The following is a 27988-nucleotide window of genomic DNA, read 5'->3' on the forward strand; positions in this document are numbered from 1 at the left end:
AGATACTTCACATCAAATTCCAGCCCTCTTTGATTCTTGGATGAATACCATGTTTAGGGCATTTAAGGGTAAAAAGATTTTAAAATCCTGTTGAAGTGGTCCCATAGAATTCCCCTGATGAGGGAGTTCTCACTTTTATGGCACAAAAGGGCGCTCTCTGCACTTTTGAGGTGGAGTGTTCCAAGAATTCCAAGGAACATTCCAAAAAGTTTCAGACCATTTTAGGAAAGCAAATTATAGAAACAAATAGACCTGGATGAGCTGATCAGTGCCTATAAATTTAATTAAAATACTTGGTCCACTATTTAGTCTCCAGTGTGAAAGACATTACAGAGACCATGTGCTATACTGCTAGAATTCCTTTTGCTATGCAAACAAACAAAAATAGAGATCTTTAAGTAGAGAACATTAAAGTAGAAAATATTAAAAGTCAAGCTGGAATTTGATACCTACAGTTTTCTAGTAGAAGAGTGTTTCATGACTAGTTACTACACAAATCAAACTGTGGACCTGCCATTATCCTCTTGCAAGGTTGCCTCGAAGAGTTATAGCTAGGGCCCCAGAACTTCACTGTATTAGGAGCTACCCAGAAAACATCTGTAACTACAGCCAACTAGTCAGTGGCTTGCTATTTCACTCCAGCATTTTTATCTGTTCACCTTTAAGGAGAATCAGATGACCTAGAGAAGAGTTCTTGCTTCAAGCCACCCCATTCATCCCCCACCCCGGCTTTCCTCCAGCTACCTGCGGGGGGCGGGGAGCGTGTACATAAAGTACATGCTGCCTTCAGTATTTCCAAGGATGGTTACAAGGACCAGGATTTCTAAAAATCTCTCTTTGAGTGATTTGAACACCATACAAATGAGTGGGGTTTTAGAATGCTCCAACACAATAAAAATACACATGCTGGATTCTCAAGGTAAGTTTTTGCATTAAAATAGCTTTATTTTTTATTGCATTATAGAATAGAATTTTAAAAGGCACAGTATATAGCACATCTCATAACCACAGGAGTACAAAAATTAAGAGTCTAATCTGGAACAACAGCAGTTAAAAGTGTCATGTTGAATCCATACAAAACTAGTTTTTTTGTTGGGGGGGAATGCATCCTGTGCAGAAGATAAAAATGTAACATTGAAATGTCATGAAAAGATAATTGTAGCTTCAGTTTATAGTTTGGTTGAAATTTTTGGGCATTCAAATGTGAGGAGAAGAAAAATAGCAGTTAACATTGTGGCTTAAATCCCAGATAGACACAGAAGGGAGAAAAACAATCATAAATAGAACAAAACCAAAGAAAAGGTTTTAAAATAAGAATAATGGCACTCCTGGAACAGCTGTAGTAATTCAAAACTTTGTTTTTGCATGTTATGCCTAAACAGTAAGGTTTTCATGCTGCATACATAGTACTTTAAGTACCTGTAATATCCTTGACAAAAAACCCACAAACACACAGACTCTGAAATATGGGAAGCTGCTTCATTACCATCTCAGATTACAAGTGTTATAAACAAATTTTTGACTTGGGGCCAGGGGCATCCATGTGCACACAAAATACTCTTCCATGTGCACATGAGGGTGGCACTGACAACTAGTTTTTTAAAACAACTCTGTATGAAACAGCTTGTGCCTCATAGCAAGCTGTGAAGCTGGCAGCCACTGATGGAGCACAGTTTATTTCAAACCTCATGTGCACACAGAACACCACATAAAAACCTCTGGATGTGTCGCAAGTACACATCTGCAGTATGCTCAGGTAAAAAACACCCCATAAAAGCACACCCAAGCTACTTTCATAAGGTTCGGGAGTATTCTCTCTTTTGATTTTCAGTACGCTTTTTGACATGAACCCTACCACCAGTAAACAGCAGATCTTATTTTTTTTAGTATTAAACAAGTTGCTTGCAATTTTCAAGATGAGGTAAAAAGAACAAAGAATCAAAACTTGAAACTGAGTTAGTGTTTAATTACAGAATATGTAAACAAGCCATTTTATACATTTTGAATATGAAAAGGAATCATTGTTTTATGCCAAGGATGTTAAATCAAACAAAAAAGATGGACCACTTTTCTGATTGAAGTCTCTTGTAATATTTTGCAATAGCTCCTTTGTCCAGCTTTTGAATAGTTAAATGAAGAAAACAGAACTGTGAGGATGATTCCAAAAAACAGAAACTTGGAATTTATCTATTAATCAAAAGATGGGTCTCCAGGGATGGCATATGAGCCAGTAATGTAATGCCAGGTGTACACAGCAGTAACACAGAACTGTTTTTTTCAAGCAGATTCAGAAATGTTAAGCAGGCTCAACATGAACAAAAGCACACTGAACAACAAAATGGTGGCATATCAAGACCAAATAATATAGAATTGATACATCAAGGCCAATGGAATGGAAGATGAACAAGGAGCTAAATACCAAAAATATATTTTTAATTCAAGAGTGATTATAAAACTTTGTATTTTCACAAGATTTGATGCGTTTCATAGACTTCTCTTAGACATGTTAAACATTAGGCAGCCTAGGTCAATGCCTACAGCACGGCCTGACCTGGCCTTTTAGGAAAGTCAAGTCACAGTTTAAGTTACGAAGAACACCAATAAGGCACTCTGTTTTTTAGCTGCTCTCAGAAAAAAAGTGTGTTTTCTAACCTTCATTAATAAACATCTCCAAAGTCTTAAGCATATATACATAAAAACTTGTAAACTATCCCCAAATCACAGGGAATTACATCTTAAAGACAATGGTTGTATAAAAATTAATACTGGAAATCCAATTTCCAATATTTTGTAAACATTTTTAAACAGTCAAGAAACTGAAGTATTCTTTGGAATTATTGCTAATTGTGCACTTTACTATTAAAGAAGGAAGGCTTTCCCAGTATATTACAATTAGGTGGTGCTGACTAATTTTAAGTTTGAACATTTATAATTTCAGAGGAGATGCTAGAGGCATGTATCCAACTACAAAGTTCCTCTGAGGGGTGACGATTTCTGTTGATTCCCCCTTCTCACTGCATACTCACACTTTGCCCTTATGCCATTTCTCAGGGGTCTGTTGACTCCGAGGAACAAAACTGTAGAGGCCTTGGTAGGATGCAGAAAGAAGTGTGAAGTGGAAAAGCCAGGATCCAGGAAGTCCACAGGAAGCTGGACACACGTCTGTATTCCCCTTTATAAACCATCTCCTAATTACCAGTAGCAGGACTTAATTGTTTTGACCAAAAATCCATTTTTGGAAGGGGTCAGAGGGATTACATGACACCATGCTTGGATGTTCGTCGTTTGCTGTCAGGCACATCTTTAGGGCTCTGTTGTATAACAGCTGGTCCTAGAACAGAAAAGATTGTTGATTGTGTTTTATCCCCTTCTTCCTCCAAGGAGATCAGGTTAGCAAACATTATTTATGCACCCCGTATTTTATCACAAGAACTCTATGGGAGAGCCTAACCAGAGACAGCAACTGGCCTAAAGTCATCCAGTCAGACAAAACAATACCGGCATCCCCTGAGTGTGAGCAGAGAACTGAGCACATATCAATGCGTCATAAGATGTGAAGTTCATCGGAAAACTTACCTAAAAAGGCAACAGAAGGAGTGCAAAGACAGCCTGTCATAAGTTCTCAGCAACTAGCAGCCTACTTTGTTCTAAGGGTTCAAGATAGACCCAAGTAGAACCTGAACTCTAAATATCCCATTCATTGAACTAATTAACAGTTTCTAATTTCCAGAGCAACCCATTTAGTTAATTTTTATCAAATTAAATGGTTTCTAAAAATATACCTTTCGGATCACCCAATTCTCTTCTAGAGGGGTTCTGCTCTTCTTTCCTTTGTAGCCACACTCATAAAGTTGAACCGCTCCTCGAGAAGCATGTAGGCACAGCTCCTTCTGGATGTTGTGTCTAATTTCTTGGCGTGCAGTGTATTCAAAGTACTGTGTAAATCAAAGCCATTCTGTTAGGGAACATCACCCAAAATGCCACTACACAGATTAACTGAGATAGCAACATATTAGTATGTTTGGTCACCTGAGTATCCATAAGCATAACGACATCCAGTTATGGACTACAACACATTTTTAAGAAAAGGTGTGAATACTGAAAATGCAGTTTTGCATTACAATGAAGCAAAAATAAAACTAATGTGTAGAGAGCGGCACTGATCTGAGAAGCTTATGCAATGGCTCATAAACTTAGAATTGGCCCAATGGCTTTGAAAAGGGCACAATCCAGACAAAGTTAAGCATCTTAAAGACACTAATCTCAACGGGATCCATGGTTTTTTCTGTCATTTAAATAAATGAGACTTCCAAGAGCTTAATTTTTGGCTGGTCTGTACCCCAGGCATCTCTACCAGTCATAAGTGATGGGCTTGGCTATCCTGCTTCCACAAATGTGGAATGTCTTAATAGTACAGAGCAAGATGCTCTCTCCACTGCAGCTCAGAACAGGTGAGTTCTTTAAAGCACAGAAGCGCTTTTGCTACCATAGGGCAGGACAAGACAAAATTAACCACATATTCTGCATTGTAAAATACCAGACTGCTCCCCTCTACATTAGATCAAACCAATTAGGGATGTAATCCATAAATAAAAGAGAGACATACTGATTAATAGGATGGTATGATACACTCGGCAGGTGGCTGGGTGCTGTTAGCGAATAAAGCAAATGGAAATATGATTCACCCCCTTGACGGGCAAAGTACAGAAAAGCCACCCATCAGTACTGAAACTATTTGCCACTTAAGAGTACTTTTTTGAACAGGCTGACAGCTGTCACTTATTACTACAATCTTTTTGGATTTAATGCTATTAACAAAGACTGGGGGGGGAACATTCAGAGGCCCTCACGTGACACAGCAGTAAAGAGGGTGTTGCGACATGTTCTGAACGATCCCTGCCCCATAAATTGTTCATCCTGTTTAGAAATGCAACCCTCGTGGAAAACCTATTAGCTCAACATGGTAGGTGGTTTGGGATGTTGGGTTTTGCTTTTCGTATAGGGAAGACCGCTCTGACCTCCCAGGCTGAGGTGGTAAGTATGACAGGACAGATCACCCGGGCCTGGCTGCTGCTCAGTCAACCCACTGGTGTCCTTCTTGACAGCGAGAGCTCTAGAGGCAAAGGAAAAAGCAGTAGGAGAGGAAGATGAGATCAAGAGTCAAGATCATCGAGTTTACAAGGCAGCAATGAAGACAGTGTTCTTGCAGAATAGAGCAGGGCCAGACAAGAAGCCGCAGAAGAGCTGAAAAGTGCGTGACAGACACAGACAGCCAACCAGTGCAACGTAGTCAAAGTACAACCTTAGAGAAGTCGCTCAAGTTGTTAGTGCGTGGAGATACAGGAGACTGACTCAACAGCAGAAAAATGGACGCGTGCAGGAAAATATGCACAAGCAGTCTGTTTTATAAAGGGAGGGACCCACTGAAGGTAGATTTTAATTTTGGGTTCCACTTGGTGTATAATAAGGGTAGGTTATTTCCCCAAATAGAGACCATCTTTTTTCTCCTTCCATATACTTTAAATGGAGCTAGATGCTTAATAATATTCACAACAAGGAAAAGGGTACATAAAGAGTATGTCAGCCTAACTAGATAACAATACACTTTTCTATTGTTCGCAGGAAAAAAGATTACATACACTTTTGGCTATGCGTTTTCTTATTTAAAAGGCTCATGGAGCACCTGCTCTTCTTCAGGTGGGTATTTTAAGGGAGGTTTTTTTCGCTTTTTCCAAATCTTTCCTTTCCCAAACTTGTGATCCTTTAATGGGAGATGCCAGGTACTGATCCTGGGATCTCCTGCATAGTAAAACACAAGCTGTGCCATGGAGCCACAGCCCGTCCCCCAGTGCATTTTTATCCCTTGTTTCTTCCATGGAACTCGGGGCTCATTTGTCTTTACATGGTTCCCTGCCCTGTTTTATCAACAACCAAGTTAGTCTGAGACAGAGAGAATAATGGGTGCAAGACCACCTTTGAGGTAGAGGGCATCTGAACATAGGCCTCCCAGATTGTAGTCAGACGCCCTAACCTTTACAACCACACAGACTTTTTTACAGAGATCTTTATAGCCAATGCGATTGCTATTTATAAAGGAACATTTGCATGGGGGGGCGGGGGGGAGAGAAGAGCACAGGAATTTTTAATCTCTCTCCCATTAAAGTCATCACCAATAAGATGATTTTACCCTCACTTTGGAAAAAATATGAATGCCCATACATTGTTCCCAGCAAGGGTGAAGCCAGTTCAGTGGTGGAGGGTTAAAACTCCCTTCCCCCTGTTGGACTCTCCCTCAAAACAGAGCCACAGTGACTGCAGTGTTTAAAATAAGATGAACTTTATGTATTCAATGCATTTTAACCTGCCCCTCCTACAAAGACCTCAGTGTGGCATAAAACATCCTCTGCTCCTCTATTTTATCTTCGCAACAGCCCAATGAGGTAGGTTAGCCTGTTAGAGATTGACCCACCCAGGGTCACCCAATAAGCTTCATGGAAGAGCAGCAATTTGAACCTGGGTCTCCCAGATCGACATCCAACACACACAACAAAACACAGTCCTGTCGTTAGTGCACATTTTGTATTTTACTAGCCAGTAGTTTAGTACTGTTCAAGGATTTTTCCCTCCATCTTCCATAACAAAAGAATGTACCCGCATGGCAGTCAAACATTCAACATCAACACTCCTAAATTACATTTAATGCCTAGCATGTTACATGAACGGAGTTCAAACTTCCTTCTCCCAGGAAACCCTTTCCACATCAAGCAGCCTGCCACACTACAGAGGATTTTAGCGCATGCCCCACAACACAGTTCAGTTTTCATAAGGTCCTGTTCAGCCCACCTATCACTCTGTAGAATCCAAGGGGCATCTCTGAACAAGTTCAATGCTAGTGTACAGTTGTGCATTTCAGAGACAACTCGCTAAAGGTCAAACATACAAATTTCAAACAACTTGTTTGCCATGACTATCTGGAACCCCTGTAGCCCAAAAAATGTAGTATAAAAATTCACTGCATTTTGTGCCAGTTATATAATTTTTTAAAAGGTACACAGTACCTGGTTTCCTCCGAGTCCATGACAAGTATACATAATTAATGGTTTGCCGCCATTATTGTTTTCTCCAGCGTCGAGACATGATCTTCTTCCAATGTTTCTTAACTGAATAATTAAAAAGAAAAGAAAGCAGAAGTGTTAAGTGCAGACCTAGTGCTGTTAAACACTATGCAAACACTGGTGTCAAGGTTTGTTTTGCTTTAAAAGGGAAAGTATACTCACAAATCCAGATAATGGAGGATTCAAATCTGGGACATACACCTCTGGATATACATTGCTGAGATACCAGGTAAAGTTTTTACACTGTAACCGTTGCCTTAACTCCAGTCTTTTTGAGAGGTCACCAAAAGTTTTCTGTTGAAGCAAAGATAAATATTTAGTTTTATAAATATACATTAAAAGCATGATTTGTAAAAAGATAAACCTTTTACTAAAAACTAAAAATAGACGGGTTTGCAAAATAATTATTTCAAGAAGCTTAAAAGTAGATTTTTAATAGTTAAAATAGGAACTTGAGATGCTTATTAGAGTGTGCATGGGGGAGGGGAGAGAGACATACTCCATGTTCACTTTTTATTCCTTTTGAATAAACGGATGCCATTTAGAGGATGTGCGTATATAGGAGGATCTCTTTCTAGGAATGAGCTTACAATCTATCACTATGGTGCTTCTCTAGGAAGGGAATATTTGCCTGGAACTGTCTTACAGGCTTCAGGCTGTCTCTTGATCTAACATGCTATTTCTGAACAGAACACACTTAACAATTCTGTAATATACAGAAAGCTTGTTAAGTCTAAAACCGTTTTCCTTACAGTGAAACTTGTGAATGTTATAAATGGGCGAGACAAAAAATTGTATCATTTAACTCGTCTTATTCACTAATATCACTGGAACTAAAGTGTGTTTTACTTGGTGTTCTATTAGACATGCAGCATTTAGCAGCGAGGACAGATGGAAACTATGTACCCAGAGCGCTGTTTATGCAGAGGCACAGAGACAAGGAGAGCTACACTAGAGGGTCTGCTATGGCACAGGAGCCTAATATATGAGAGATGCTGCCAATGTCTATTAACACTGCAGGAGAGCATTATGCACACAAACACAGTCTTGCTGGATCATGGCTATAATACACAATCACTTTCATATCAATTTTATTTAAGCATGAAAGACGTTTTTAATTCTCGGTCCACTAAATAAAGAGCTCTGTAAACCTTTGTCGACAGTCTTAACAGCGAGCAACCTATGGCAATGGCTTGTTAGTATCCAGCTAAACCGCAACGCAATTAAAAAAAAAACATTTCCTGAGCCAGAGAGAAACACACAGGAGATTTAGACAAGAGAGCATTTTTCAAAATCTCCTTTCTGGTGCAGGGGTGGGGAACCATACTTGTCGCATTCATAAATTTAGTTTTCGTCAGTGTTTTTTTTCTTTATGTAGGATGTACATTCATCTGTAATCAAACCTTGGAAATGTGTCCCTGCAAGCATATCTGTTACCTCAAAACCCAAGAGGCTGGATCCAAAGGTGCCATTTCACACTCAGGAAGTGCCTTCTGTTCATGGAAGGATTATATTTTATTTCACACCAGAGCTTTGCGCAAGGCATCCTATGGCGGATGCAGACAAAGAGGCCTTAAAATCAGGCCCTGAAAGATCTTTCTCACCCCCTGCTTTTTAAAAACATCTGGCCTGAGAACGTGAATGCTTACACATTGTAAGCTTTTTGAACCACCCTGTAATGATTTACTGTTTTTAAAAACTTTTAAACCTTTGCCTTTGAATCTTTACTTCAGCTCTTCCTTTCATTACTTTAAACTTTTACCTCAGAAGGGTCCTGGTCTCCTACTTCCACTCACATGGAGCTTAGGTGTTCCCTACTTTACCCAGGCTGATACTGTGAGAACACCTGCCCTTTTTTGTGAGTGTGACCCATATATTTGCCTCCCCAAAAGGTTTTTGCTGACACCAAAGGCTTTTGTCTTAGACTTCTGCTTAACTGGTACTACAGGAAGGTATTGTTATAGATGGTAGTGTGACAGAACAGTCACCATGTGAGGATGGTTGTGAAGTAAAAAAGAATTTTTTTTCTTAAAATTAGAATTTATTTGTAATTTACATGGCTTGTTTATGGTTTTTCCTAAGAACCTACTTTTTTGTGTGTCTTTATTACATGTAACTTCCTCCTGTATATACAGAAGAGCTTGAAGAAAGCAAGATAAACTCATCACCTCTGGGAGGTCTCACGCTCTACAGAGATGATATTGCTGATCTCAAGCAACTTCAAAGGTTTTAGGGTTGGGGCAGGCAGTACTATTTTTCCTTACTCTGTAAGGATCCGAGAGGAGCTTGTTTGTGACTCTAAGCAGCAGAGCCTGTGATCTCAGGTACTAGAGACTGTGTAATCAAAATACAAATAAGAAACAGTCTCTAAAATGTTACGAAGAGATGAAGGAGCTCCATCATTTTTAACAGAATGTGGTTAAATTCTGAAACCACAAGCAGCTGCAATTAAATTGTGCTTGGTCACTTACTGCTCCGTTCGTTTGCTCCCTCTGTTTTCCCCACATCCTTTCTTGCACAGAGCCTGATACAAAACTTTCCAGTTTGATGGAAGCTCCAGTTCAGTGCAACATTTCAATGCAGGGGTTTAGGTGAAATGGAATTTGTTTGCTTTGCAAATACTAGGGTATACACTGGGATGAAAATGAAGTTTAGAATTATGGGGGGGGGGGGAACTAAACTCCAACTGCACCCACATATCACTGGGTACCGTGCTATAGCAATCATTCACAATTCGATTTTCCAGTGAAGACATGCCAGTCGAATTGCAAATGACTGCTACAGTGCAACGATAGCACAGTATCCAATGATGTGTGCGTACAGTATCCAATTCACCCAAGGCATTTTGAGATCACAGATAATTGGAGTTCAATCAAACTTGCAAGTTTTGCATCAAGCTCTGTGAGCTAAAGGAGGTAGGAAGAGCAAGACGAGTCCGTCAGTGCAGCAACAAACAGTGTCGGTGCCCGATTAAAAATTAATTCCAACTTGTTGAACATAGCCATCTGTCTACCTTGTAATCCAATGTGACTACAACGTCTGAGCAAATACAGTATTTTGTTAAGCTACTCGCCGATTAATTTATTACTTTACCAATATTTAAACAGTAGCGCAACTCTTGACAAAGATAGTTATCAAGTCTGTTAAACTACATGGCAGTTCATTTTCAATATTATTTAACAATAGAGCATGAGCAAGGATATTTTAAAATCTATGTTTGTTTCAATAACATGCAGAATTATTCAAGAACACTCCTACCTCATACACAAATAATTCCCAAAGGACATGCATTCCATGTAGTTTTTTTACTGCAACGTCAATACATGCCCACCTTTCTTCCCTCTCTACCACCAAGACCCAGGGCTTTTTTTCAGGGGGAATGGAGTTCCAGAACCTCTTGAAAATGGTCACATGGCTGGTGGCCCCGCCCCCTGACATCCAGACAGAAGGGAGTTGAGATTGCCCTCCGTGCCACTCAGCACAATCTAAACTCCCCTCTGTCTGGAGATCAGGGGGTGGGGCCACCAGCCATGTGACCATTTTCTCTGAGGGCAACCCACTGAGTTCCACCACCTCTTTTCCCAGAAAAAAGCCCTGCTAAGACCGATTTCAACAGTTTAATATTCCTATTTAATAACTTTCTTCAGACAGTTTTTCACAAAAAGGCCAACGAACAGGTCTTCCCCTTTGAACTGTATTTTACATTCTAATAGGGAAAATTTTTCTATCTCAACTTGCTCGGTTGTACTATATGTAGAGCACTGTTCCCCTAGAAAGTTCTTCTTCATCTTAGACTGAACTTGTGATTATGTTCTAGTCAGCAAGGAGACCTTAGAAATATAGCTTCTTAAAGTGCTCAAATGTCCAGTAGAGATTTCAGCGGCCCTGGCAACTACAGGGAACCCCGGCACATGTCATTTCTAGGGCAGCTGAGGCCCTAAGGATTCCTGGTACCTAGGACCCTGCGGTTCATAAGGCTCTTCCAATACTACTGGAAGATTAAAACAGTTCACTGAACCACACTAGTTCACTGGACTTCAGATAGGTAGCACAATTTTATAAAATAAAGAAATAAAAATGAAAAACTTAATCAGGTGCTGCCAAAGGTATTTAGTCTATTTGCTGGGCAAATAAGCTCAAGGTTAACTCAGCCTTCCATCCTTCTGAGGTCGGTAAAATGAGTACCCAGTTTCCTGGGGGTAAAGTGTAGATGACTGGGGAAGGCAATGGCAAACTACCCCGTAAAAAGTCTGCCAAGAAAACGTCGTGATGTGACGTCCCCCCATGGGTCAGTAATGACTCGGTGCTTGCACAGGGGACTACCTGGTAAAGGTAAAGGTAGTCCCCTGTATACACACACACACATACACACACACCAATAAATAATTTTTTTCCCTCAGCAGCAACTGATTTCTAATACCACCACCATTGGCACCTACTTGTTTAACAATTTTTGCTGCTTCTCTGTTCCTTCGGTAAAATATGTCTTTAAATTCATCCATCCAGACTTCTGCAAGGCGAACTTGATTACGTGTGATCACTTGAGTCCCTTTGGGAAAGGTGTGGGGGCTCTTGCTACGAAACACATGGCCAACCACAGAGCAAGGTACGATTTCCAACTGACCTCCACACTGCCATACCTGAAAAATTATAGGTATGTAAAGCTTTCTTTTAAAACAGCAAGTCTTTTAAAGGTAGCCTATCAGTAGAATGAAATCTTTACAAAGCCTTTGAGTGAAAAGCGATCAGCAGCTGCCCGAGACATTGTATTTCTAAACTTACTCTGAAAGACATTTCTATGTTTTCTCCTCCCCATATTTCCATTTCTTCATCATATTTTCCAATGTATTCAAAGTAGTCTTTCGATATGGAGAAGAGGCCTCCTGCAAAAGTAGGAGTTCTGCAAAAAGACAATAATTGATGAAGTCAGTATCTTCCTGACTAAAATTTGTGCTTATTTTTTTTTCCTTATAAGCCTCTGTATTAAGCCTCCCTTCTCGGGTTCGGCCAGCATCTGCTTATGAACCCGCTAACCCCCACACATCACTGAAAATATCTGACTAGCTTTGCAGAGAAACCACTACCGTGGCAATGAATTCTCTGGCACACTAGCATCCACTTCAAAGCTAGATCAGTAACACGGTCAAAAACTGTTCTGGAAACTCTTCCATATTTTGAAGATAATGAATTCTCTTGTGCTGGTGCTCTCCCAGCAGAATTCTTCGGTATTACTTCAGTGAAACAAACTGGTACAAAACACTTGTGTAGCTAATCTGAAAGGGGGGGGGGAAGGTCCAAATTCCTATATGCCATAATTTTTATAAGTTGTCATTAAAAATAGCTTCTGATATACGTTTCAAAAAGGTATTATGGCGCTTTAAACTGTATCTGAAAGTGTAAAAAAAAGTCAAAGCCAAACTACAGATTCATATATAGTCTCTACAAAACCATCGCCACTAGGGATGCAAACTTTTTTTCTACTGTGCATTCCGTAAGTGTATGGCAGATAGAAATTCAACAGGTACACTTGGTCCTGACATGGAGGTACTCTGTATCTGTTGGATTTCTTACAGTTACATTAGGCTTTAATCAGGAAAGCGTTAGCATCCTTAAGTTTCACAGTATTTAATAACGAAACAGGCAGTTTTGTGTGAACTTCTATTGATGGAACCACTGGCTTGGAATTGTTTATAGGACAAAACAAGCCTTTCAAACCTACACGTGGGCTTAGGTTAAAATTTCTCCATTTAGTGCATTTTCATTCTGCAGGAAGGAGCTCAGGAAGACATGTGTGCTTCTTCTTTCCTAATTTTTATCCTCACAACAACCCTGTGAGGGAGGTTAGGCTAAGAGAATGACTGGCCCAAGTGACAGTGGGGATTTGACCTTGTATCTCCCAGATCCTAGTTCGGCACTCTAATTGCTATGCCATGTAAAAATACTGTGGAAAAAATGTTCAAGGCAATAGAAATATACAAAAAAAATCTCTCCATTTGCTACTGTTCTGGTATACAAAAGAAAAGGAAGAGTACACATTAATTTTAGAAACAATTTTTTTTCAAGGAAACAGTTTGTAAAAAGAAGTTGTATTGCTTACTTAATAGGATAGGTTTCATCTTTTCTTCTTTTGTTTTCGTGTTCAGGTAGAGATTCCCATCCAAAGGACAAACTCCAGTCAAAATTTCCTCTGTTATGGTTATGACCATAAGGAGAAGGCTTGCTAAATTCAAAAGTATTGACATCTATAGCAGAAATATCTGGACTTACAACACAAGTGTAATTTTCAGCTATTCTTGCCAACAAGGGTTCTAGCCAGCCATAAAAACATTCACCTGGTAGGAGAAGAGAAAAAAAAGAGAAAGACGGACTTTAGAACTGATTTCCCTTAATCATAAAAGTGAATTACAAGAACATTTTAGACACACATTTTATGAAACACACACACAATAAATACCTAAGACAACTCTGAAATGTGTTTACTACCCAGGCTGCATTTTTTTAGGCAGAATGCACACAATGACTTTACGTCTTCTTCTTAGGGCATTGTTTACTTATGTGAAGGTGATAATACCCCCAAAGTACAGCCACTTACCACTTAAGAGTTTTCTTTCCCTAAACAACAACAAATGGACCTGGGGTACAAAACAACCAATGGGGACCCAAAACTGCTTACATCATTCTCTTCTCCTCAATTTTATCCTCTCAATAATCCTGTGAGGTAGACAAGGCTTACAGAGGGTGACTGGCCCGAGCTCACCCAACAAGCTTCGATGGCATGGTGAGGATTTGAACCTCGATCTCCCAGATTCTAGTCTGACAAGCTAACCACCACACTACACTGGCTTTCAGCTCCCCCTTCTCCCCCCACACCCTGCCCCCAGCAGTCTCTCCCTGGGAAAGTCTGGTCAAGTTGCAAACGTTGTGGAATTGGATATTAAAAGCTGTTACTTTCCTGCCAAGAGTCCAAATATTGCAGAGCCACTTAACTAGGGTTGCCAGGTCCCCCATCCCACTCAAGAGAGGTTAGATGCCCAGCACCTACCTTTTGATGTCCCTTTTGTGCATTTCTGGCCTACATGATAACATCACTTCCAGGAAGTGACATCATTGCGCAGGCCACATGCCATCCTGGCAACACTCCTGTGGTCCACAGGATGGCAAAATTGGGCCACTGCCCCAAATCGGGTCACTGCAGAGTGCAGTACTCTTGCGCTCCATAGCAGCCCAACTCAGCCCAAATCCGGCCTGATTCGGGTCAAATCAGGCCACTGCAGCACGCAGGAGTGCACCCGGGGAGGCACATTCCCCCCATCAGCCAGATAAGTGGGGGTGGGGGTGCAGGGTGGGAATGAGGGATCCCCCATCCCCAGTAAGGGACTGGCAACCATACACTTAACAGCTGTCCTTAGAAGACGGACAAACCAGATTGTCATTTCTCAGCCTCATGCTATGAAGGTATATATTTTCATCCTCATTTATCTATTTTATTAGACACAACATATTTACCAGTAGAACAAATAATTCAAAGAAGGAAATCAATACAAGATATCCTTAGCTATATGAACACTATTATTCTTTGCATTTGCAATCTACACATACTTACAATGTGCGTCCAAAAAAGTGAGAGTTTCTCCAGTTGCTACTGAAGCTCCTAACAATCGAGCGGTAATGAGACCTTTTCTCGTCTTTTGTCGAACAATTTTAACTATCTGGAATTGTTTCACATATTCATCCAGTTTATCATGCAAGTAATCTGGAACGACAACATGTCAGTCTCTTCTGAACACAGTCTTTTACACAGTTTACTTTTCATGGTTCGCTTCTTTGTCCAATATTTTATTTTGATATGCGTGTAAATATAAATCTAAAGCTTTATATCGTCTGCTTTCAACTAAAAAAAAATGTGGCCAAAAAAATATGCTACAAACTGAATTAATCACAGTAAAAACATAAACCTCTATCGCAAAGCAGTTAAAATTTAGTTTCTATTATAATTCTTGTGTTCTGAAAAACGTGATTAAAACATTTAACTGATGAAGAGGCACAGTTCAAATCAGTGTATTTAAGCAAAGGGGTGGCAATTTGTTACTGTGTCAATTTTGTGAAAATAACTCTAATATTATTATTAACCCTGTTTTCATAATCTTTTGCCTTTTTAAAGAAGAGTTGCTAGATCATGATCAGAAGATGACACCTGTTGCTTTAAGATCTATAAGATGCTAGTCACTTATAAGAATATTGCTTCAGAGTCCTATATGCCCAATATGTTTCCAAACTTAGTGTGAAACAATTTGCAGCAGTGGGCAACAGAGGAAAATGGAAGAGGGGTACACCAGTGGACCAGGATGAGAACCCTTCCTCAACAACAAGACATCAAGAAAGGGCAACAAAAACATGACACCAATATTTGATAGAAATAAGATCAGCTAAAGGGAGGCTTGTTTTTTTAATACCTACAGAGGCAGCATTCAGACCACTAAACAAACTTCTCTTATTTATGCAAAGAAGCTACAAAAGTATTTTTCTCCCCTCCTTCCCCGCTTTGCATACTATGCCAAGACTTACATAAACCAGGAGATAGAGCTAGACTAAATTTTACATCAGCAGAATCTCCTGCCTCCCACCTCTCCTAATGCAGCCCACTGATCTCCATGACAGGTAGCTCCTGGTAGATAGGGAACCCTGCGGAATAATGTGGGTTCTGCAGTGGGAAGGAGGATATTGGTGGAAAGGGCCAATTTATTCCAGATCCAATCCCATGGTTTGTTTGGTCTTACAGTGAGTCTCAAGAATCCTTCAGGCTTGCTCTCTTCGCTTTTCTGTCATGGTGAGCTGGAAGGCTTCCTATTTTATAGCTCATGGAAATTTGTCTTGACATCCAGATCATATGCTTTAAACAAACTGTGGTTTGCTTCTTGCAAAGAAACCACAATTCATTAAAGCGCCCAATGTGGACACTGTGGTTAATTCTAAACCAAGAAATCCTCAGTCTTGGTGTGGCATGCCAAGAGAAGAAAGAGAGGAGGCTTTTGTGGCTCGGTTGCTTAAATAAGAGAAAAACAATGCCTTTCTCCAGCAGAGAGTACCACAAAAAAATCAGAAAACCACACAAATATTACATTTCCTTACCATCATCACTGGCATCATCCACCAAAATTATTTCTTTCAGTAATATTGCAGGGGAAGAATACATCACACTATGAACTGTTCTTAGTAGAGTAGACCAAGCTTCATTGTGAAAAACTATGATAACACTTGTAGTTGGCAGTGGTGGACAGCGTTTAAATTTTTGTTCAATACACCTAGGGAATAAAAACAGAGGGTCACAGAACTAAACGTGAACTTTATGTTTGATACGGCACAGACAAACAGCATTATATGCTTGGCAAGTGTGTGGCAGAGCCTCTTGGCTCTTTACCATTTCAGTTCAAATCCCACAAACCAAACACTTACTATAAGGAAAGCCTTGCGCAGCATCAACATTGCAAGAGCATTTCCTAACAATCGCAGGAATGTTTTTGAATCAGACCAATTGAGAGCAAGCAAAGGACTAAAATAAGAATATATCCAATAGAGGCTTAACAGACTTGGAAATTTATGACAATTATTTAAAAAGCTATCCAAGGTTGGAAAAGATCATCAACAAAAGTTATAAAAGTGGACGTAAGAAATTATTTTTGCTTTGCAAACACGTTTTAAGAGGAACTGGGTGCAAAATGGCTCCAACCCATAAGATCTTCAATTAGGATTTGTTAGCAGTTCTCAGATGCTGCTTATTTGCTGCTATGTGAGAGAAGGAATTGGAGTAGAAAAGCAACATATAGTAGACTAAAACTGACTATTCACATGTTATGCTTATGGAATTAAAGACTTTGATGTAGAAGTTATTCTAATGATACATGTGACATTCCACACATCAATAAAGGAAACCAAGAATCTCATTTCTGATATTTGCATACTTAAAAACCAGAAATCAACATGAACTTCAACTTACTCAGGAGGGCGTGTGTCTGGTCCAAGATCCCTGTGTAAAGAAATCCTGTCACTTGCAAAAGCATTAAAACAATGTTTGTCATCTCCGCGCTCTTTCTCCTTCTGTTCTTCCGGACTCAAACTGACAGGTTTAAATGCTTTCCCAGAAGCTCCAGGTGCATTAGGATCTTGAGGGGGTCGATCCAGGAAAGGTTTCAGTTCAGCTGCTGTATAAGATCCTGGTAAACAGCGTCTCTCCCCAGGAACCTGAGTTTGTCTAACAGGTGCTTTAATTTGCATTTTTGGCTTTGCACCTTTAATATTGTTCATAGCGTTGAGCACTAGACCTAGCACGTTAGCTCTTTTTCCATCTTTTGTCTGGATTCCTGGCTCGTCATGAAAATCCTGAATACCTACTTCTCTTTGCAACAAAAGCAAAAAAATTAAAAAGATAAAAATAATGACAGTAAACTTCCAAAGCTTCCACTGGGAAAACGGTTTCTTTATAAAACGTCTTAGCATTCTGAGGAGAGCCATCCCAGAAAGTCCGCATAGATAAGTGCTTCTGATAAAATGAGTCTTTTTCATAGAGGTAGTTAAGTGTTTGCTAAAACGGTAGTATCTGCAAAAATTTAAAGAATGGTTATTAATATACACACAGCTATACAAAATTAGAGCCTCATAAGAATACTTTCACTTAGTTAGCTGGGCAAAAACATGCATGAAGTAGGACAGTCCTCTTTTACTTCTTAGCTCCTATTTTGCTCCTTCCCTCTCAAATATATAATATCCAGCCACACGTAATGGGCTCCTAACAGTATGGGCCCTTCTACAACCTACATTGCAGAATCATGAATGATTATGGGCCCATTATCAGTAAGATGCGCAAAGTTTTTTTACATTCCACTCCATGCTGGTGGAAGTGTACTATACAGACCTGACCCACTCACTCTCCCAGTTTGCCATCCATGAGACCGCACAGCCTCCCCTTCCAGGCTGCCTGCCACTTAGCACACCAGCAGCCAAGAAACTCAGTCAACCCTCAGTACCCCAGATCTCCACCACCCCACCCATTTACTTCTCCTCAGACATGTTGTTTCCAAGCTGTCCTACTATGCCTCTGTTGCACTTCATCTCAGTCCAAGAAATTCTCTTTATATGTCTTGGTTATAAAATCAACTTTTATTTAAAAAGTACCTTCAGTGGCTGGAGATCTCCTGGAATCACAACTGATCTCCTAACCACAATGATCAATTCCCTTGGAGAAAATGGCTGCTTTGGACGGTAGACTCTATGGTATTACACCCTGCTGAGGTTCCTTCCCTCCTCAAACCCCGACCTCTCCAGGCTCCACCTCTAAATCGCCAGGAATTTCCCACCCTGAAGCTGACAACCCTATTCAGCCTTGTAGATAAAAAGCTAAACTATATCAATCAGATCATAAAAATATGTATCACCGGAATACATGCCCAGAAGGGTCATTAGATATTACATGATGGCTGGAATTGTCATGCTGCTCATCTGGAAGGAATTTTATTTGCCCCAGATAAAAAGGGTAAATGCCAAGGTGCATTTATGGATAAAGAGGATTTAAAAATACAGTCATTGGTGTGCTCTAAAATAATGGAGAACTTTGCAGCTTGCAGTGTCCAGCCATGGCATCATAATCATCTCTCAACCTAGAAACTTGGCTAGGGAATACCTGGCAGGTCACTTCTTATCCCGCAGATAGACACTCCCTTCCATTGTGAAATGGAAGAGTGGGATGATCTTTAGTTTCTGGAGCAGAGGTTTCTGCAACAGCCTCACAGTTTCCCAAGAAGAGTGTTCTCCAGCAGACTGAACTGAAAACTGCCATTTACAGAAGGCAGCGTAAAGGGATCCTTTAGTGAAACTGCCGTCTCTGGTGAACACGTGCCATCGAGCAACCTGTGCCATCTACTCTGTGTCCACATCATTCTGTGAGGGCCAGAGACAAGAAAAGTGAGGGCAGGGCCAGGTCGGCCTTTAAGAGCCCTCGCTTGCTTCTCGCCCCCTACTGGTGCACACCCACACACAAGCCTTGAGTTAGGCACACACTTCCCTAACTGCAGGGCTTCCAGAAAACACTGCCCCTGCCCCACTTCAGTTGAGGGGTGGAACAGAATGGCATTCTCTTGAACTCGTACTGGACTGACCGGCTCATTTTCTAAGCTTTTGGCCGAGCCAAAAGCAATGCTTGAGCTACTATTTCTCTCCCGCTAGCACATCTAACCTGGCATGAAGACAGATGGAAGGGGACAGAAAAAATAACGGCAAGGTCAAGTAAGGCTCAGGGGCTACCAGCTGTTCGTCCCACTTCAAAAGGGTCAAGTTTCACAATACAAAAAGTAGTGCTAGCTGTTTGGCGTATTGTGAAATCAGTCTAAATCCAATCTCACATGAGATCGGCCCCCAATCTCCCAAGGCTGCTTCACAAATCAGAATAATCTCTATGTAGGAAAATCCATGCTTACCAGATAGTGTGAAGTATATACCATGAACATCATTTGAGCATCTGCTACAAGAAAGAGCTGCCCTACTGGTATACATGCAGTGAAAAAGCAAAACTCTTGCGCCATAATTACTTCATGGACATCCTCCCCCCTCCCCCCCCGAAGTGGCTTACATTGTTCTTCTCTCCTCCATTTAATCCTCACAAAAACCCTGGGAGGTAAATTAGGCTAAGAGTATGTGATTGGCCCACTGTCACCCAACAAGATTCCATGGAAGTGTGGGGATTCAAACCTGGGGTCTCCCAGATTCTAGTCTGACACCCTAACCACTATACCACACTGGTTCTTTCTCTCCAGGCATTATAGCAAATCTTCTATAAAGAAATCACTGACATGCAGGAAAATTCTAGTAAATGAAATGGCCCTGAAACTCTGGGGCAAATGCAAGATTACTGAGGAGATCCACATTCAGGACCACCCCTTCCCCCCCAGCCTTTGGGAAACAGAGTTGAAGGAGGTTTTTCCCCACTCTTTCCCTTTGCGTTGGGTCCCTGACACTACATAGCCCCCTCTCCTTTTTTTTTTGTGAAAATTTTTTATTGGATTAGAAATCAATCAATATTATATTCATTACAATCCATTTCCTTTAAATATTCAAGTTCTAACCCCCTCCCTTCCCCCCCTTTTGTTGACTTCCAACAGTTTTCCAACCCCTTATCCATTTTCCCCCTACTCATTTCATACTTATTTTATTCTAATAATCATATACTTTCACTCTCTTCTAAGCTTGTCTATTATAACACCGTGCTATCTCTGTTCCCTATCCCACTTAACTTATCAGCTAAATATTACATTCCTGACATATGCCCTTTAATAATAATAATCATTTATCCGTTTTTGTACTCTAAATTTTATCTCACACATTCTAGTCTCATCAATATGGGACAAACAATTCGTCTCGCATTCTACATGACTTTAAGTACTTCTATAACCATAATATACATTCGACATAAGTCAATCAATCTAACCTATACTCTATATGTTACTCTTTACTTCCTTCTACCTATCTTATGTTCATTATATTTTAATTATATAATTTCTCCATTATACAGTTATCTGCCAACAATAATCAATCAATTTGACCCATACACTGCATATTTCTGAGTACCTCTATGAACACGATGTACATTCGGCACAGGTTAAACAATTTAACTCATATTCTGTATGTTACTATATATTTCTTTCCACCTTTCTTATATTCATTCTGTTTAATTATATATTTTCTCCATTAAACAATTATCTGCCAGAAATAGAACTAATTGATTTCTATCCTTATAATTCTTTATACTTATTATAGTAACACCTCTATTGCTTAATACTATATTTAATAGTCAGATAATATAATTGCTTAGAATTTCTCCTTTAAATTTCCTCCCCCCGGTAAAGTCACTTCCCCCTTCTTTTGTTATATTTCAGTAATTTTCAAACTGCCACAGTTCTCCTCCCACCTCCCATTTTTTCACCAAATATTGTTTCAGCTTCTCCCAATCCATGTTGAACTGTCCTGGATCAAGGTCTCTCAGTTTCCTTGTCATTTTGTCCATTTCCGCCATGTACAGCAATTTGTAAATCCAGTCTTCGATAGTTGGCACTTCTTGTACTTTCCACTTTTGCGCATACAAAAGTCTAGCCGCTGCTGTCATGTAAAATAACAATGTCCTGTATTGTGCCGGAATATCCTCCATTCCCAAGTTCAGTAGCAGGAGTTCTGGGTTCTTATTAACTTGAAATTGTAAAATCTCACTTATCACTCTTATTATTTCCCCCCAGTACTGCCTAGCTACCTCACAAGTCCACCACATGTGATACAACGATCCTTCATGCTTTTTACATTTCCAGCATTTATTAAACATGTTCAAATTCCCTAACGCAATTTTCTTTGGTGTCAAGTACCAGCGGTAAATCATTTTGTAGACATTCTCTTTAAATAGCCCCCTCTCCTTGAAGCTGCCATGAGCTCCTGGGGGCAGGGGAGAAGAACAGCATTTGTCAATCACAAGAGAGTTAAAAGAGCTATATCAAAGAGCTAAAACTTAGTTAATTATTCAAGCTAAATCCAGTTGTGGTAATCATCAAGCTTTCCACATAAAATCATGTGTGTGTGTGTGTGTTATGTGCTGTCAAGTCGCCTCCGACCTATGATGATGACCCTATGAATGAAAGACCTCCAAAACGTCCTATCATTAACAGACTTGCTCGGATCTGGCAAACTGGAGGATGTAATCAAGCTTTCCACACACAATCACGTAGTAGTCTGATGATATTTCAAATACATTAAAATCCTACATCAAAATATTTATTTAGACAGACATATTTTGCTTACTTTGACATTACCATTGCTGCTATTTAGAAACAAACTAGATAATGTTGGAGAAAAAACTTAAATCATATAAAAACAAAATAAATAAAGCATACACACAACTGCAGATTTCGGATACTCTTAAAGCACCAGAAGGTACTTACTGATGAAATGTTTCTTTGGAATGCTTTTCATCAAAAGGTTTTGTAAAAAGAGACTTACTTGGGACACAGTAATACTGATACCTTATACAGTACAATGAGGAAATTAATATTTTAGGATATCTCAGTTCTGCGTCTGAATTAACAACAGCTAGCATGCAACTGATTTCCATGACCGCTGTAATGACTCTGTGTTAATCATGTTCCTCATTAGAAGTACTGCTGCAAAATCTTTACGATACTTATATAATTGTCTACAGACATACAGTCTCAATTAGAATTCTACACGTGGAGACTTGCAAGGACTCACGGGGGACATCTCGTTTCTGCCTCCCGCAACATGTCCTTTTCCCATTCCCTACCCCCATAGCCTCCCCTCCTTTCTTGTTTCCTTCTCTCCTTCTGACCCACCTTTGTCTGCCCTCCTGTCTTCACCTTTCCCCCTCTGCAGACTTTCCCTTATGGTTCAGTAGTGTAGTGCCAGCTGAGCCAGACACAGTTGCACGGTGGGGAGCCGGAAAGGACATGCTGGGGGTATTTCACTTTTTCCCTCTATCTTCCCCACACTATTTCCTCTTTCCCTCCTCCTGGCAGCTTCCATATGCTCACTTTTCCATACATCCTTCTCTCCTTCAAACCCACTAAACAATTTATCTTTTAGCTGCCCCCTCATCTTTACCCACATTCCTTAATTTGCTTCATTTATAGAGTGCCTTTCTCCACAGTAGTTTACATCATTCTCCTAGCCTCCAATTATCCTTACAACAACCCTAAGAGGTGGGTTAGGCTGAGTGTGTGTGCCCTTTTTTGCTTTAAATTTTGTGTGATTGAGAATATACCTATTGTTTCCTTTGTTCTGAGGAGGGTCATGGATAAATGATTATATACTAAAGAATGCTCTTGCACGTAAGTAAATACTATTTGCTCACTAAACATAAATATCAAGACAAAAGTTACCATGGCCGCTTTCACTTACTATCAAATCAGCTCAGTCTGAAGGGTAAGCCAAAGCAGCTGGGGCAGACACGTTGAAGGGCAGGCCCCACCCCTGCCAAAAAGAGGCATCCTCAGCACCAGACTTCTAAGAAGAAATTGCGAGCCGCCTTCATTCTCACTACTTCATTTTAAAAATGTAGATTTTACAAATCAAGCATCAAATAACGAACTAATTTAAATTAAACTAGAAGAATGAGGATGTAACTCTAACAAGTAAAAATGGGAAAGAGTTTTACTAAAATGCAGGGATGAATCCAGCCAGTATTTTTGCTCTTTCTCACTCAATTCCCCGGCTTATTACAGCTTTCATCCCACACGGCTTTTGTCCATTAAGGTACAATGATCCCTAGCGTAGGCTTTATGACAATCAAAGGGGAATCTCTCCTCCTTTTCCATCAGTGGACAAGCTAATTGGGCCCAAACCACAGACTATACAAAATGGATAGCCAACAATACAGCCAAGTTCTTTTTAAAAAATTGTAGATAAAACCCAAAACTTATTTTCTGTGATTTTCATTTCATTCAAGGTACAACTGAAATAAAATGCAAAGTATAATTTGGAGGGTGGGGGGAGAGTTGGAATACCACGGACTATTATGCCCTTTGTGAACTGTCAGACCTAGAATACTGTAAATATAATCAGCTAGCAAACACGTTACTAAACAACTCCTATTGCGCCCCTTGTCTCAAATCATAGTAAGATTCTAATATGCTCCACCATTCTCTAGATGGATTTTTGTGTTTTGGTGGTCATAGATGCAGAAGAGCTAGCCGTGTTAGTCTGTAGTAACAATATCGAAAAGAGTCCAGTAGCACCTTTAAGACTAACCAACTTTACTGTAGCATAAGCTTTCGAGAATCACAATTCTCTTCGTCAGAGGCGCATCTGACGAAGAGAACTGTGATTCTCGAAAGCTTATGCTACAGTAAAGTTGGTTAGTCTTAAAGGTGCTACTGGACTCTTTTCGATTGTGTTTCAGTGGAAATGGCTTATTTCTTATCCTCTGAAGTTCAGGCAAGCACAGCTAAATATTTGTTCTGCTACTTCTAATCACGTATAAAAGTTCTTTGAGATGTTGCCAAGTACTTTAAGTTGCCATTAAAGTATGTGAAGTATGTCATTATTTCTAATTCTTTGGTGAAGTATGTCATTATTATACCGATATCACAACTGCTGGAACTGAGGCTTACAATAGCTAGCCTACGGTCACACCACAACCTCCTGGAAGAGAAGGAGAATGAATGAAGACTCTGAGGTTTGCCACTAGAACACCTGAACTCTTAAAACCCTTGGGAGGAAATGTCAGATGACGAGGCTCAAGAATGACAGTGCTGTATTGTTTTGCAAAGAAAGTACACACATTTCTAGAGACAGGTACAAATACACCCATTGTGATCTACCCTGTCAATACTCATGGTTTGGTCACAAATACCATTTGCCGAAAGTACTTGTGTCTGCTTACAGGCTATTTACTAAATTGTAATTCTCTAGTCATCCGGTACAGAGAAAACAATTGTTGGAATTGTTACTAATCACATCCTGAATCTGACTGCTAGCCTCAAAGCCTTCTCAGCAGGATGCTGAATAATAAGGATATTATTTGGTCTTATTAAATTAAAAGAAAATAGAAATGAAATTAAAATTCAGTACAAATGTCGGTGCATGCCTGCTTCTTAATCCTCTGATGGCAGGAGAGAGGGGAGCATTCAGTTGGAGCTGGATTCAGGCATGATAGAGAGGTACCTGGCTGCTGCTTGTCCTCCCTCTGAGAGGAAGGCATCTTTCATTGGCATGCATTTTAGCACGAATCAGACTACAGAGATGACTTGCCCCATTTTCTCCAAGCAGAAAACTGCACAACTGAGAGAACTATAAAATGAAGTTTAGAGATGCATCCCAACTTCTGTCAAACTTCTAATAATATTGAAAGCCCAACATTTCAAAGCAAATTTTTTTTGTAAAATTCTTTTGAGAACACGCACACGAGGCAAAGGAACAACAGGGTGCCTCTGCGCAATCAAATGCACTTTGTAAATCTAAGCACTTTTAAAACCGGACACAAAATGGTTAAGTGCTTTGTAGTTTGAAAAGTATTATCATACTGCATAAATATTAAATATCCTTAAAGAATTCCGCAAAGTTTACTTGTGAGTAAGCATGTGTAAGATTGGGCTTTGTGTTTCAATGGCATGCTTTGAGGAACCAGCATTTGCCTTGCCATGAGATGAGTGAAAAGGTATATATCAAATAGTTGAGCATGAACACCAAACTTTCCTAGGATTCCCCATCCAACCACCTCCTACATACAAAAGTACTACAGAAATGGCAAATATAATTATACTAGTGCTACTACTGCTGTGTGGATTAGATGTTGATCTACTGATGACATCCTAAAGATCACTCCCTCCTTGTACAGCCAAATTCAGCCTGTAACTATGATGTGGCATCCCTGTGACTCATGGGAAGCCAAGTATAAAGGCACACACCTCCCCTCTTTATGTCAACATCTTCTGTTTGAGAACAGCCTCCTTCCACATCACCAACAACAGTTCCTGGAACGAAAGACGGCTCACCCATTCACACTCCCTCTTTCTTTCCAAATATACATCCATTTGCAGATAGAAGAGGGTTTTTCTACTTTCAGGGAGTGATCTGTTGCAGCAAAAAAATAAGCAGGAGTCTAGTGAGCTCTTAACATAATACGGACTTTGCATCTGGAGAAGCGCATTCTAGTCCACAAAAACCTTTATGTTGGAAAAAAATGTCAGTCTTTAAGGTTCCGCTAGACTCCTGTTTATGTCTGCTTTCAGATATTCCAAACACCCTTCCCAATCAGGGCAAGCATAATTTAAAAGAGGGAGACTTTTATAGCTTTGAGGAGGAGCAGGTAAAAGTTGTGGGATTGATGGTGGAAGGTTTTTTTAAAGGCAAGCAATACCTATCCAAACTCCGTCTGAACATGGGAAAAAGCCACATGTTCACCCTTTCTATGTGGGTTATCTCAGTAGGGTTGCCAGGTGCCTACCAGTGGTGGGCAAATCCCCAATGATTTGCCTCTGGCAATCAGCAAGAGGGAGGCCATCAGCAGGCAATCTAGACAAATGGGCTGTGTGCACGCTCCCGCGTCCCACATGATGATGTCACTTCCAGTTACACCAATATATAGTGACCACACAATGACATTGTTTCTGGTCGCAACAGAAGTGATATCATTGCATGGGGAGTGCAAGCGAGCTGTGTGTGTGAAGGGAAGACCAGGAGTAAATGCCCACTATCACCCGTTACCTGGGGGGACCCGGCAACCCTATTTATCTTCCCTAGGTCCAATGTTGTTGGGAAGCAGGGTCCCCCCCCCCCACTACTTCCCAACAGCACTGTGGTAGATTTGTGCACCTCCTAGATAGTCCCTGTCTTTTTACAGATCTTTCTAAAACCTGTTTTGCTGTGAAGTTTTGAGAAGACCGAAGGAAAGCCCAAATAGCTTCAGATTTTCCCACCCACCTGGCAACCATTTTTCTGACACTTGTTCTCCACACATTGGCCATTTCTTCCCCATACCACTTGGGGAGCTTTTATAATTATTTTTTAATGAGATTAGTATATCATTATATTGATATATCATTGTATCAATATACAAAACATGTTCAGCTTTCATTTTTGAAAAAAGTCAGTCTCTAGCCCTTTCCATTGCAGAGAAATAGGTAGAAAGGCATATCTTCACAATGGAAGGAGCTAGAGACTTTTAAAAGTGGAAGCTGGACATTGGGGAGCCGGTTACATTTATCTTCCATAAGGCTGTATCTATTATAACAATATTCTATTTTTAGTTAAAAATCCAAACACTGCAAAAGTCCTGGTAGCCCAGAGGATGTAGTTGCTGCTGCAGGGAAACCTGCCATGTGGAAGCCCTGTTGTGCTGCACTTTATCACCTGCAGCACAAGCAACAGGGAAACTGCACAAGCCCACCCCTGTGTCAAAGCCACGTTTATGCGAACCCCATTATGCCTATAGAACACCAATTGGGAGTGGTCCTAGGGTTGTCAACCTCCAGGTGGTAGCTGGAGATCTCCTGGAATTACAACTGATCTCCAGGCATCAGATGTCAGCTCCCCTGGAGAAAAATGACTTCTTTGGAGGGGCATTATGGCACTGTGCCCCACTGAGGTCCCTCCCCAGGCTCCATGCCCAACACCTCCAGGAATCTGCCAACCCAGAGCTGGCAAACTTAGTACTGACTCCAAATGCGCCGTTTTGGTTGGCTGTGGCTTTCGAACAGGAGTCTCTTTGTAACAGCTTTCTCCCCCTCCCACCTTTCTGTCGCTTTCAACTTTTAAATATACATTTGTCCGCCACAGAGATGTACAGTTCATGCAGCCGATGCCTAGCCTCGAAAAGTGCCGCCGGACGCCTTTATTTACCAAAAAAGGCACATGGGGAGAGGGAGGGGAGCTCTGAACTTCCAATTCAGCGGCAGCAGTTTTGCCTCCTGGAAATCCGTCGCTTGAAGGGCGACGGCGGGGAGGGGTGCGGGGCGCTCTTCTCTCTACGGCTCGAACTGGGCGCTTGCGGCGGGGGAGAGGATGCTGGAGCGCACAGGAGCCCGGCTCTGGGCCCCCGAAGGGAGGCTGGACGCCGCTGTCGCCCGCTTTGCCTCTCCGGGCAAGGGTAACACAAAGACCGGAGGGTCCCCCCAGAGGCGCGACCCCCGCGGGAGGCCAACAGCGCTCTGCCCCGCCTCGCCCTCCCCGAGGCCCCGCTCTCACCTGCGCCAGGGGACAGCCGAGGAGCAGAAGAGAGGAGCGCCGCGGCGTGAGCCTCGCTTTTGTCCCGGCCGGCCGCCCGCCCTCCTTCCCTCCGGGCGGCGAGCCGCCAAGCGCCCCGCTCTGTTGTCAGCGCGGCCGGCAGGGCG

General features: G+C 40.9%; 1 protein-coding gene across 1 annotated transcript; it reads right to left on the bottom strand.

Moving 5' to 3' along the window:
• Window positions 1-1005: 1005 nt before the first annotated feature.
• On the bottom strand, window positions 1006-27965 carry GALNT3 (polypeptide N-acetylgalactosaminyltransferase 3). The gene is made up of 11 exons (XM_054972465.1): window positions 27843-27965; window positions 17110-17709; window positions 16245-16417; window positions 14719-14868; window positions 13213-13447; window positions 11898-12015; window positions 11555-11755; window positions 7278-7409; window positions 7059-7160; window positions 3783-3935; window positions 1006-3331 (listed from the first exon to the last, which is right to left on the bottom strand). Exons 2-11 carry the CDS (start codon window positions 17673-17675, stop codon window positions 3209-3211), a joined length of 1953 nt encoding a protein of 650 aa, XP_054828440.1. The 5' UTR covers window positions 17676-17709; window positions 27843-27965; the 3' UTR covers window positions 1006-3208.
• Between the last annotated feature and the right edge of the window lie 23 nt (window positions 27966-27988).

The sequence above is a fragment of the Eublepharis macularius genome, chromosome 2 (assembly GCF_028583425.1).
Source record: "Eublepharis macularius isolate TG4126 chromosome 2, MPM_Emac_v1.0, whole genome shotgun sequence".
NCBI lineage: Eukaryota > Metazoa > Chordata > Lepidosauria > Squamata > Eublepharidae > Eublepharis > Eublepharis macularius.

Coding starts and splice junctions, on each gene's coding strand:
- GALNT3 (XM_054972465.1), bottom strand. CDS start 17,675: ATGAAAAAGACTCATTTTATCAGAAGCACTTATCTATGCGGACTTTCT. Junction 12,016..13,212: donor GATGAAACCTATCCTATTAA/GTAAGCAATACA, acceptor GTCTTTTTGCAG/AACTCCTACTTTTGCAGGAG. Junction 3,332..3,782: donor AGAATTGGGTGATCCGAAAG/GTATATTTTTAG, acceptor TTTCTGTTCTAG/GACCAGCTGTTATACAACAG.